General features: G+C 37.7%; 1 protein-coding gene across 1 annotated transcript in view; it reads left to right on the top strand.

The window, feature by feature from the left end:
• The window catches only part of sox6 (SRY-box transcription factor 6), a 325865-nt gene extending 312076 nt beyond the window's left edge, over window positions 1–13789 (top strand). The window contains 4 exon segments of the mRNA XM_052029327.1: window positions 1770–1943; window positions 9711–9927; window positions 13082–13190; window positions 13193–13789. Coding sequence (XP_051885287.1) covers window positions 1770–1943; window positions 9711–9927; window positions 13082–13190; window positions 13193–13387 — 695 coding nt within the window. The 3' untranslated portion in view covers window positions 13388–13789.
• Window positions 13790–14158: the final 369 nt, after the last annotated feature.

Genomic DNA, 14158 nt, shown 5'->3' with positions numbered 1-14158 from the left:
CCTTAAAAAAATTGCTAGTCTTAAAAATGGAGTGAACACGAAACTCGAGGGTCAGGCTGTTAAAGGTTACAGGGAGAAGGCAGGAGAATGGGGTTGAGAGGGGAAATAAATCAGCCATGATCGAATGTTGGAACGGACTCGAGGGGCCAAATGGCCTAATTCTGCTCCTATGTCTTATGGTCTAAAATAGGAACAATGGACAGACAAATTATAATTGTTTTAATGAAATGTGATGCCTCAAATTCTATTTGTCTACTATAGCCTTGAAGAGCAGTTTTGAGAAGTGATTTTTTGACTGCATGCTTTAGTGATGGTGCCTCACTTGCTGGGAGCACAGGTTAAGACCTTGGGCATGTGCTCCACATGACCTTGTCTCCATTAAAATTATTGGATGGCAAATGATGTTGATCATGTGCCTGATCTTTCTGATATACTTTGCCAACAGGTGAGCTCTAGGTGAAGATCTCAAAATCATAACATTATTTCTTAACTGCAGCATTTACTTCGAGGTGGTTTCAGAATTTAGTATGTCTTTGGTTCTCCATGCTTTCTATTTTTACTTAGACTTCAGTTGATCTCTTGTATCCAGTGTAGAATAATGGATTGTAGTTACACATTGCATCATTGCAATTAAAACTTATGGATTTGAAACTAGAATTAGGAAGCCAATGTTATTCTAAGTCAGTAAATCGTTGATAGGTGAGAAACTGAACCTCAGGTTATACAAGGACATTACAGCAAATCCCTCTTCCGTCTTCATTGAAAAACACTTGAAAACATGTCACATATCAAGTATCATAATGAAAAAAGAAAGCCCAAACAACCATCCACATCCCCCCTACTCCCACCAACCACCCCCCCCCCCCCCCCCGACTTCAGCTATCCTCAGAGAGAGACGTTGTGACATGACTGGACAGATAGGAGCAAGAATGGTTATTTAACACTGAGACAGGATTTATTGACTTTGTGCATAATGAAAAGTATTAAAAATGTTCATTCCAGCTTAGCTGAAAGGAGCTGTCCTGGCATTGCAATCTTTGCTTGTGAAACATGGTTAGGCTTACAAACCTGAAGGAGCAACTTCATTAGATTAGAGAGCCTTTTGAATTAGTGTCAAGAATGCAGCAATTTAACAGCGAGCTGAACCTGAACTTGCAGCTTGCTCTTGCTCATCAAACTGTCAGTCAGTAATACTCAGTCCTGACACACTGAACAATATTCTAGTGCCAAAACCGATCTGAGTGTTCATTTTCCAAGGGCCCCACCGCACACAGAACAATGCACTTAACTACCTAAAGGTGGCAGGAACCTGATGGTTCAACATATTATGAAATGGAAGACTAAAGTTTGCACATTTATGTATGCACACTAGAATATTTATTCTGTTAAAAGAGTGTCAATCAGAAAGCAATAGCACTGGGGACATCATAAATTTCTAAACTGATCCTGAAGAACAGACACTAGCTGTCATGTTTGAACTAGCATTTCACTGCTGGGGTAATGGATGCCTTCATCTGGCCCAGCAGTCAGCAGATTGCCCTGTGTTGATGGATACTGTCAGCTGAATGCTACACTAGATTTCACTGCACAATAAACACGGCTTTCCGAGTCCATGCAAAGTGAAATCAATTTATCCTGTATGCTCGGTGCATGCTAAATGAAATTAATGTACTGTGTTGCTCTCTTTTCTTCCTGCTCCGGTGTTTCAGGGAGTAAGGCAATGAATGGGTCTCCAGCTAAACTACAGCAGTATTATTGTTGGCCAACAGGAAGCACTACAGTGACGGAGGCACGGGTCTACAGAGAAACCAGGGGTCGCAGCAACAACGAGCCGCATATCAAACGACCAATGAACGCTTTTATGGTGTGGGCAAAGGATGAGCGCAGGAAGATACTGCAAGCATTTCCAGACATGCATAATTCAAACATCAGCAAAATTTTGGGTGAGTAAATTGGAGGAAGTCTTTCCCACAATACTTTGGATACCACTCACCTCCTTCCTTTGACCACATATTGCCTGATCCATATAAGTCAAAAATATTGTGACACAACATAAGTCCAAAGTATGGAGTAAAATCTGTGACAGAATCCCAATAGTTAACTTCAAGAAACTGTATTCCAGGAATGTAGTAACCTACATTTATGAATAGTTATTTAGTATTTTAATATATTTGTTGCACACCTTAAGAATGAGATACTGTTGTCATTCACTGCAGATCTTCTCTCCAAGCTACCATGGTACCCTCCTACTGAAAAACATGCCATTATTTTTAGAGTGCCTGGATAGACTTATGCAGGTACTGCAGGGATGGAGTTCTGCAAGAGTTCCATCAATTGAATGGCAAATCCACTGAATCCCTCGAAAAGTGCAAATTGCTAAAATTGATCAATTCTTCTCAAAGTCTTTTTTTTCTGAGTCAGGTAATTGAGCAATCAGGACTAAATGCAATGAAACGGGATGAAAACTATAATCTTTATAGTTTGGAATATGTGCAGAAAGGAAATGCCATTCATGTGCACAAAATATTGCATGGTAGGATTAACCATTTTGTTTCAGTGAAGTGAGTCAAGGTAAAATGATCATAAGAAATAAATGGAAAATGTGACAAATTGAATAGATATCAGGAAGAACTTTGTTCATTCAAATTGTAATAAAGATCAACAATAATCTATTAATGCAAGATAATAAAAGCAAGCAAAATGTAATATAGGTTTTTGTTGACTATTCACATTTGCATTTGCTATGGAATAAAGTCTCAGTGCCTGTAGGAGACAGCTAGGTGAGAATGTCTTCACAGTCTTAATGATGTCATTTGTGTTATGTTGTGGGAGAGAAGAATATTGCTGACAAATTGAAACATATTTGTTTTAGATCTTGTTTTACACGGTGAGTACCAGTGTTGATTACCATAGTGTTCCTTGGTGTTGTTCTTTCTCCAGTGCCCTTAGACAGACTAACTCCCCCTGCACCCCCCCCCCCCCATCCACCCGAACTAATTCCCAATAGTTTGAATCCTAACATTGGAGTTAAAACGTCAGCTGATTCTTGTACATTGAACTGTATCCTTTGTTCATAAGGTCTTTAATTGACTAATAAGTGCCAGAGGATTTTTTTTGGTAATTTTGGTGCTTTATCTATGTTAGTACAATTGAAAAGGCTGCATTTTACAAAACCATATTTTCCCCACTGAATTAGCCTGCACTCCTTGTCCTGCTACAGACAAAATCACCAGTCTAATGACAAGATGGTTAGGTGAGAGTATTGTTTGATTTAATGAGTGGACATAAGAGGGACTGTTATCATGAATGGTATTTAGATTCAGAAACACAGGCATTCACACTACCTAGAACACTTTTAATAGTGATCATAGAAAGCAATCAAGTCTCCAGACACTTGGATTATCCTGTCGCAGACAAGATGGTTTGCATTTGAAATATTTTTGTTGTGAAATCAAGTGTTGTGAATGGCTGAGATGGATACCAGCTGAAGCGGAAGGGCATCACCATGGGGAGCGTAAGCTGGACGTTAGCGCAGTATTGTGTCCCGCTGACAAAGCTGGTAGCAAAGCTTGTGATTTAAAAAACAAATTTCCCATACGGCCACTGCCAGATCAGCAGTTTATTATCAGTGAGGGAAATAAAAACACAGCTCCAAGGGTCAGGTAGCATTGAGAAGCAGATGGATTTGTTTGCCAGGTTGCAGCTGGACACCACCATTTTTGAATTTATAATATTTCTTTTAATAATTAAACATACAGTTTGTGTTCTTCTCCCATTCAGCTATTTAGCATACTCTGTAATGAAGTGAGCTATCCCTCATAGAGAAGTCATGATTGCTATTTGTGCAACATTGATATGATTTAATTAAATGCTGATTGATCATCACCTTCACCATACTCCAACCTCATTTGGTAGTGACTGGGAATCATGAAATGGTTAAACAAAATAACTAAGTTGTTTTCTTCTTTAAAGAGATGTATTATTTATTTATCTCTTTTATACATTTTTGAGCTATAAACATCTACTGTGCTGACTCATTGATTGTAAAAGGTGACTTATATAATGAATACATTTTTAAATATTCATGTCCCCCCAATACTTCTGATATATTTCTGGATTTATTTAATATCTCCAATATTTATTGGAAAAGAATGTCAATCCATTTCAGTCAAATGGATATTTATCATTTTACCAAATGGTATCTTTCAATATTTTAACTTTCAACATTTATTAATAAAGTAATCTTAGTACAAAGTAGGGAATTATACCACACGGGTAAGTTAACTCTTTCCACACCCATAGGGAACTGCTTTAACATGCAAATTGCTGAGATGTGGCTGGCTGAAAAAATGAATTCTTCGCATACTTCTACTAAATAATAGATTTGTGCCTTCAAATGGTGGCGTGGAATATTGGAGCATGGATACTCATATTAATTACTGTGTCTGCAGCATTGAAATTAACATTAAATATCTCTGTTGAAGTGAATAGCGCTGGCATTCCACAACATCATAACTACAGTGGTTGTATTAAAACTATGAAATTGGCACAACTTCATTTATTGTGTTAGAAGTCTTATTTTATTAAAGTTCACTCAAATATTCAAATGTTTGCTCCATCCAAATTGTTCTCTATTTTAACTTTTCAGCAGAGGCTTCTTCACTAAATTAGCATTTTAAATAATGTTTCCTCAAATTCTGAGATTGTCAAAATTCTCTTTATTTTTTTGAAAAATCTAAGACTGGAATCATATCAACAAACTTCTGATCAGTCATAATTAAATCCGTTTCCACTATCTTGAATTGTTCCATATTCCTGATCGATTAAGTTTAAAAATGCTAATTCAGAATTCATGAGCAAAATATCATGCAACTTATGAAGTACTTTAAAAGTCCAACCTGATGTCTGAATTTCTGATGTATGCACATGGTTCGTTGTTTTTTGGGTTTGTTTAGAATGAGCAATTAAATGAATGGAATAGTAGATGCAGATGTGCCACATGGTAATTTTTATTCACAGTTTATAGAATCCTCAATTGAAATATAACACTTAATAGCAATATCAGCTGCGTGCAATTCTAAGAACCCAATCGAATAGCTAGGTAGTTCTAAAACCAACGATGTGCTGATAGTTTGGTGCCATCCAGTGCAATAAAACCCTTTTAATTGGAAGTGAAAGTGAACAGAGACTTTTATGCTGTGAAGTAAATCTGGGTTTGGTTCCAAATCACAATTTCAATGTTTAAAAGAATAGATAATGGAGTTTTCTGTTGAATATACTGGAGCTCATAGTCACTGCTGCCTCAGAGATTGCTTTCAAAAGTTGCGTCAAAAATGGTTTGCTGAGCCTTCCTTTTCTGAAACCTCAGCTGTACTAACTTCTGATGAGAGTTCCACTTGGATGCAAACAATTAATAAAAATATTGCACACTTTAGCAGCATATGCTCACACCACTGTGACCCTAGAGCCAAAGCATATATATTGTGGTTCAAGTGGTAGCATGCACTAGCCTATGTGCTTTTTCCCTACAATTAAGTCCCCAGTCATCCAAATGGAAAGCTTTTTATGCTTCAAGTATCTCAAAAGATGACATTTTTCTAAATGCTGGGCTGTTAAATTTGCACTGGGTGGCAATAAGGTTCAGAAATATGCTTCATGCTTTGTGCTAGGGATTGGTATTTCCTGAATCATCACCACACCATACCAACATTCTACAAATAAATCATTTTTGATGCTGCCTATCATGCATTTTCTTTTAAATATTGGATAACAATTTAAATGTTGAATAAAAGATGATTTTAGGATGATAAAAGGGTTCTTTATGGTATCACCAATATGACAGTTAAGTACTTTTAAACTTGATTTGCAGTAAGTCCACCTTTTCAGATATTCATGGAGGTTAGAGGTTACAGAACAGGGCAGCAGGATGAGTGATTGACTGGGCACAGTCTTCCCAACCTTGAGGAAAATCATGCATAACCTAAACATTAAAAAAAGGCAACCAAAAATGCAATTCAGATGTGTGAGACAACTGTGGGTGACATGCAGCCCTGATCATTGAACCTAAGCTGGAAATTTAGGAAACACCAACATTACTGAGATGCCTCATTGGAACAGAAAATGGAGATTCAAAGCAAGGAAGGTGAATCTTTCCTGATATGCTGTCAGGTAGAACATATATTGTGAAAAGGTATAATGATTTCACAGGAAACACGTTTGACACCAGCCTCAGAGCTCATGAACAGACTAGTGCAAAAATTCTCATGTAGGGGAACTGTAGTAATGTCCAATGTCTGCTCCAAAACAGCTGTTTTAATGTAACATAAAGCAACTATATGTAGATAGGTAAAGTGCAATCTGGAGAATAACACAGTGAGTTAAAAAGTTACTTACAGTCATTCCCATTTATATAACTGGAGAGTGAAGGAGGAGGGAAAGAAAGCATGTTTAAGATGACTGCATACAAAAGAAAATCTTGCCCCTTTCCCCTCATTTACCAGCATGAGTGTTGTGATCCATTGTCCTTTTCAGAGCAGTGTTCCAAGCACAATCCACAGGGCCAGCAGATTTATTTCTAAGCTCCTAGGATAAAAGATGAAGAGACATTATTATCAGTTTTTATTTTCACATAGTGAAGATGCAAGAAGAGGGAAATTGAGAATGACACAGAACTGGAGGACATGACAGAGATAGGCTAGGAAGATGCCAAGGAGCCAGAGTGTCAATGCAATACAGAAGGAAGTCATTCAGCCCACTGAGTCAATGCCGGCTCTCTGTAGATCAATCCACAGCTCCATTCCTCTGTTCTATCCTCAAGTTCATTTCTTTCAAGTGACTATACAATTTTCTCATGAAATAATTGATTATTGCCACTTCCATCACCCTTGTAGGTTGAGAGTTCCATTTACTGCATTAAGTAAGTACTTCCTCACATTCCCCCCTGTATTGCCTCTCACCCAGAGGTTTATTATCAATTGATTGGAAGAATTAATGTTATGGGTGTGAACTTAATACAGGCGAGTAAACATGTATTTGTGGATCTTAGGAAGGAATGGATACATAGATGTACCAGAATATTAGTTGAACTGTTTTCTGTTGTCTGAGATCTGAGTTTAAAAGGATGCTTCATTGAAATGTCATCAAACTGAGATGCGATTCTGAAAACACTTATAACCAACTTTCTGCTTGTAAGTGCTCTTACACACGGAGAGGAACATGGTTCCCTGTGTGACATCATAACAGGCCCCAAAGCATAGTTATCAAAAATAATGGAAAAATCCACAGTCCTTCCGTATAAAACTGATTCTATCTTTGACATAAATGAAAAGAAAAAAAATCTTACCACAACAATTGTTCCACAAAATCTGTTTCTTGTTATTTGTTGATGTTCCATTTCCTCCAGAGTGAAAAAAAATCTGTTTGAAATTAATGTCCCTTCATTCAATACCTTCCATCCCTCTTCAAGCAAAAGGAAGAGATTCCACGTGTTGCACTTTCACCATATGGGGACCATTGTATATTACTTATCAATGGATAATGTTTGTTGTTCACAAAATGTAATTGCATTGTTTGTTGGCAACATTTTATTGGTTCTAAACTGCTGTGCAGATTGCGAGGCAACATCATGCTTCACTTTAGCAATGTTTTGACCAAGACCCTGTCACAAAGCACCAACTGTTCTTAATTACAATTAGTATCTTTATAATCACTATAACTACATTATTGCTTAGGATTTTGCAGCAATATAGCAAACTCAAGATTTGTTATATTGTGTCTCTCCCCAAAACAAGTCTCCGTTTTAAGTTGATTAGATTAAACGAGATATGTAGTACTCGGAAGTTCCCTGTATGTACAATATTCACAATTGTGGATGCAGTTAATGGCTACGATAATAAAACCTGGTAACGATTGGAGGGCCTGCATGAGAAAGTGTAGACACGATACTGGAAACTACACCACAACATCAATTTCAAGAGCACGAATTGCCAAGTCAGAATTGCAAGAAAATTCCACATTACTTTATTGTATATTTTTCTCCCTTGCTGGCTACTGTGCTCTACAAGTTGTCCCCAGGAGAATTGTTAGTGTATAGTAGGGTTAAGCCTTTACATCCTTAAATTAATGCTTTCAACATTTTTCACTTGGCAGTCTCCTTTAAAAGGAAGACTTTAATGATAAAATGAAACATACGGTAGCCACTTAACTCCATAAGGTTGTGTCTCACTTTTATGAACATTTTGTTTTAAAATAAAAAAAATATGTGCATGCAAGTATGCTATTTTAGTTGCACTAAATCTTTATTTTCAAAATTAGCTTTTTACAAACAAATAAATAATTTAAAGCCTGCAGAAAGAAAATCTATTACTAAGAATAAAAATAAAGTAAATTGGTAATGAGTTGTTTATATTTAGCCACAAAAGTAATTACATAAATGGCATATTGTAAAATTTGGTTGAGAGTCACAGTTCTTACATTGTGCATGCATTTAGAGAACACAGTATTTTGACTAAATCATGTGCCAATAAGGGAGTTCTGCAACATAGTGGAATACTATTCAAAATCAGGATGAGTGGGGAATTGATCAGCAAATAGCAAAATAACAGTTGAGTGATTCGTAAGAAATAGAAACAGCAATAGGACGTGGCCTCTCTCACCAACTCTGCCATTCAATAAATTCATGGCTGACCTTTTACCTTAGGGACAATTTCCTGTACTAACCCCACATCTCTTGATAATCTGAATATCCAAAAATCAATTGAATAGGCTCAGCAACTGAGCCTGCGCAATCATCTTACGTCGGGAATTCCAAACATTCACTAGCATCTGGATGAAGAAAATGCTTCTGATATGCACTGCATGACCAACCTCTTATTCTGAGACTGTGATTCCCGGTTATAGACACCCCAGTGAGAGGAAACATCATTCCTCCATCTATTCTGTCAAGCCCTTTAAGTTTTTTGTATGTTTCAAAGAAATTATCTCTCATTTTTTTGAACTCCATACATTATAGTTCCAATCCACTTAGTTTCTTCTCACAGAGCAATCTTTCCCTATCCCATGAATCAAATCTGGTGAATCAATGTTGTTCTCCTTCTACTGCAAATATTTCCTTCCCCAAGCAGGAAGACCAGGCTTGTGCACAATATCCCAGGTATGGTGTCACCAGGCTCCTAAAGGCATCTTTACCCTTGTGCTTAAACTGTTTTCCAGTAAAGACCAATGTACCATTTACCTTTTTAATTACTTGCTTTCCAATTGTATAGTGCTGACTTATACAATTCAAGATCTTCCCTGGCCCATTGGCCCATAAAGGCAATGGCTAGAGGAGGGATTAAAGTATAGAAAATATTAACCAAGGTGTTCCCTCTTAATGACTGTCCAGTGGGTGTTGCTGGAAATTATATCCATCTAGGGAGAGGGTCAGACTTTATCACATTATGCCACACAGTAAAATAGTTTGCTAAAACTCACATGGAGACCAGACATTTACACGATCAAAGGATTGGCAGAATTTGTAAACAGGCATTGTGGACAAAGGACCTTTGTAATCTCTTCCTCGGCAATTTATAACCAAATTAAAGTTATCATTAAACTAGAACCACGTGCTGAAGCAAACAGCCCCTTGATTACAACATCACAGAATGCATGTAATTGGAACTTTTACTCTGTTGAGAACCGCTTTTTGATTGGTATCTGCTTGTCTTGTGCAGGATCTCGCTGGAAATCAATGTCTAACCAAGAGAAGCAGCCATATTATGAGGAGCAGGCCAGACTTAGCAAGATGCATTTAGAGAAATACCCCAATTACAAGTACAAGCCCAGACCAAAGCGCACCTGCATTGTGGATGGCAAGAAGTTACGTATTGGTGAATACAAGCAATTGATGAGAAACCGAAGGCAGGAGATGAGACAGTTCTTCACAGTAGGGTACATGTTACTGTTTTATAAATATAAGTATTTTCTTTCTTATGATTCTGAAAGCCTGTTATGGAAGGGGCTGTTCAAGAGAAGCAAAAGAACAGACAATATACCATACTCCTTTCAGACCTTTGCTGACCAACTGTTGCGTCCTGCACACGTCAGGGAGTTAGTTGGCCTGTGGATATTAATGAGACCCAGCAAACAAGTGGGATCTCACTGAATCTTAGTGGCTATTAATATCCATCAATTATAACCCCTTTTATACCTAGATTCTCCAAATAATTTGAAGCTAGATCACTTTAACATCTTTTTCATGTTTCCCTTCTACAATTTTCCATAATATGATGCATATATACTCAGTGAGTCTGCAAGTACACAATTTAACAATCTGGATTCAGATGTTTGTTATTGCTTAAATTGCCCGAGTTCATTTTAGCCAAATTGAGGTGGGCTTTTCCACACTGAAGTTAAGTATGAATGGATCTATCTATGCGGAGAGGTACAATACAGCATGAAAGTATTCTGACAAAATATCACTTGCATTTTAACAATTACAATCCCACTTTTTCATAGAATTATCCTATTGTTTGAGGGAAGTTAGTGGTGGTAGAAACAGTATTTTCTTTTGTGAACATCCGGCACTAACAAGTCAGATCAACTAGAGACGAGTAAACCTTCTGTTCATTATGCCTCTATCCAATCTTAAAATGCCCAGATGAATCAATGTGACATTGTTTTATGCTTTTTATATAATTCAAACATATGGCTTTTCTGGATAAGATTGGAACTTTGTGTTGTGAACTTGGATTTACTCCGAACTATGTTTAGACTGTTGAAACTCATTTAATATTAGGTCCTGGAGGCAGAGTGAGTCTGAAATATGAATCTTCCTTGCTGTACTTAAAATCTAGAAATTAAAAGACATCAAGCCCCCCCCCAATAATAAAATCAGATTAATGGCCCTTCAATGGCAAATTCACAAGCTTCTGAAAACAGGCAGCCACATATTTGCCTAGAAATTCATTCCTGGTTGGTAATGCTAACCATACAAAAAAGTTGCAACATGAGTGGAATGAATTTTGGACGTAGTATACGATGGTCTAAAAGAACTATGACTGGGGAAGAGCTTCTAAGAGTAGGAAATCCCTTAACTTATATCTAGTTGAATGAATGGAAATTGGGCAATAGCTACTTTAATGAGGACAACCTGTAATTTATTGATATGTGACAATGAATAGGTATTTGGCTGAAATGGGAATAAAATTATTCTCACAACTGCTGCAGATGAATTAACCTTCAAACACCTTTTATTGCCCAATCTCACTTTTTTTGGCAGAATTATGTATGTTAAGATAAGATAAGATTTCTTTATTAGTCACATGTACATTGAAACACACAGTGAAATGCATCTTTGTGTAGATCATTCTGGGGGCAGCCCGCAAGCGTCGCTGCTCTTCCGGCGCCAACATAGCATGCCCACAACTCCTAGCCCGTACGTCTTTGGACTGCGGGAGGAAACCCACACAGATGCAGGGAGAACATACAAACTCCTTACAGACAGCAGCCGGAATTGAACCCAGGTCGCTGGCACTGTAAGAGCATTACGCTAACCGCTACACTACTGTTGAACCATTGGAATTTCTGATCAATGTGAAAGCAGATGATCAGAGTTTACTGTGTTAGCAAGTTTAAGTAAGTTATATTTGGTGTTCAGTAGGGTTGTAGAGTTCACGCATCAGACATTAGAAAATAATCAAAATCCCATTAACACTAAAGTTCAGCATAAATAAAAATGTATTAAATTCATAGCTGCAGGGATTCAGGGTAAATCACATGAATTGACAGGGACTCTCAGATGCCAGAATCGTAAGCAGGGTGTGTAATGATTGGCATTGACAAATGATTCAGAAGCTCAGTGAAAAGTGGTTGGATTGGATGTTCCCAAAAGTTGGAGTGGCAGTGGAATTTTGAGTGGCTGTTGGGATATTAGGGATTGAATAAAACAGAATGGATAACTGAGCAGGAAAAGGGCAGTTGAAATTCAATATGGTTAAGTGCAAAATGCTGTACATGAGAAGTAAAATACTTGACCCATATACAACACAGCATGCTGAATTAGCTACGAATAATGTGGAAAACTTAGTACACTTAAGATAAGATAAGATGTCTTTATTAGTCACATGTACATCGAAACACACAGTGAAATGCATCTTTGTGTAGAATGTTCTGGGGGCAGCCCGCAAGTGTCGCCACACTTCTGCTGCCAACATAGCATGCCCAACAACCTTCCTAACCTGTACATTTTTGGAATGTGGAGGAAACCAGTGCACCTGGAGGAAACCCACGCAGGACACGGGGAGAACGTACAAACTCCTTACAGACAGTGGCCGGAATTGAACCCGGTTGCTGGCGCTAACTGCTACACTACCATGCCTGATCAGATCAATTGTCTTTTGGATGTTGAATTACATAGCCAAAATTGTAGGAGAGATGATATCAGACTACACAACAGTTTTCCTAAATCGATCCTTCAACCCTGCCTGCACGTCTGGTATTGTGGATCTCAGATTTGATGAAAAGCTGGAAGGGCTTAGACTTTTCTGCCTGTAAGAAATGTCTGAGACATGATCTACTAGAGGTATACAAGGTTGTTAAGGGGATTTGATCAAGATAAATCCAAGCTCACAATATTATTTTAAATTAAATTCCAACTGTACAACAAAAGGACACATACTAAAGCCTGTAACTTTAAAATTAGGGTCAAGAAACATTGCTGCAAACAAAGATTAGCCTATTGCAACATACTTCCTGATAGAGTAGTGGAAGAAATAATCCTGGGACCATTTAAAAAAGCCATTGACTGCTGAATAGGATGGGAAGAGCAAAGATAGGGCCAAATGGCTATCCCTGTCTGAAGAATGCAATGCAGGTTGGTATTCTGGGCAAAACGTTAAACTCCTCAGAAGTCATAAACAATGGCAATGTGCATTACTGACATCATGAATAGTTGTCCCAGACAGTAATTATCTGTATGGTATTATCAATGGCATAATGTTTCGTTATTAGGTAAATGAGTTATGTTGTCCAGTAGTTTGGGACTTTAGCAAAAATATATTTGTTGACTGTACTTGCTAACAAACCAGTATTCATCTGTGCATAGGCAACAGCCTCAGATTCCAATCACTACGGCAGCAGGTGTAGTGTATCCTGGTGCCATCTCAATGGCAGCCACAGCAGCGTCACCACAACTGACATCTGAGTGTTCCAGCGGAGTCCGGCAGTCCCAGAACCAAGCATCCCAGTCATCCAGAGCACTTACAGCATGAAGGGAGAAAGTGGCAACCTGGGCGTGAATGAAATGATGAATGGCGAAGATGAAATAGAAATGTATGAGGACTATGAGGATGATCAGAAATCAGACTATAGCAGTGACAATGAGAATCAGGAGGCCATCAGTGCCAACTGAGCAGCAACTGCAATCAGACTCTTTGAACAAAAAAAGTTATTGATGAGCCTGCATGTTTGGCTCCAACAGATTCATCAGCAATGGTCTTAACTGTTTCTTAATGTGTGAAGCATTCTGATTTGTTTTTTTTTATTTTTACAAAGTATCATGGACATTTTACATTACTGGCTACAGTCTGAAAACAAAAAAAATTAAAACATCAGGACTTGAAAGCTGTTGCTTAATATAAATTCATAGCTATCTGGCAGTCTTAAATTTTTTCCTTTCTCTTTTTTGAGCTTGTTTTCAAATGCTTTAGTTACTGTTTCTTAAGGGGCGGGGGGTTATATTCTCACTCAGGTATGCTGTGCCAACCAGCAACTTGTGAATGTGTTTTTAATCTGAACTATTTAAAATAATTTAAATTTCGTAGTTTTAAAAAGAAAGTTGGGGATGGGGGGGGGGGGGGCGGGTGGGAACCAAAATTAAAATAGCAGCACATGTGCACAAAAAGCACAGCATAGAGCAAACAACAAAGAGCTGAGCCCTGACTGGCTTTCCTTTGATTTTTTTTCTTTTTCTTTTTGATTTGCATATTGTACAGTTTGAATAAAGAAAGTGCCAAACATCTAACAACATTTTAATCTTAACACTCTGAAAAGTCTTACATGGGAGACACTGCAAAAGTCTTAGACAATCGTCTGTGATTTAATGAGGATAAAAAAGTATATATAATTACACTTACAAAATGGGTCTCTCCAGACAGCAGTGAAGTTACTCAGGAATATGGAA

This window comes from Pristis pectinata, chromosome 14 (assembly GCF_009764475.1).
Source record: "Pristis pectinata isolate sPriPec2 chromosome 14, sPriPec2.1.pri, whole genome shotgun sequence".
Lineage (NCBI taxonomy): Eukaryota > Metazoa > Chordata > Chondrichthyes > Rhinopristiformes > Pristidae > Pristis > Pristis pectinata.
Note: the sequence above shows the minus strand (reverse complement) of the source record. Positions and strands in the feature narration are given on the sequence as shown.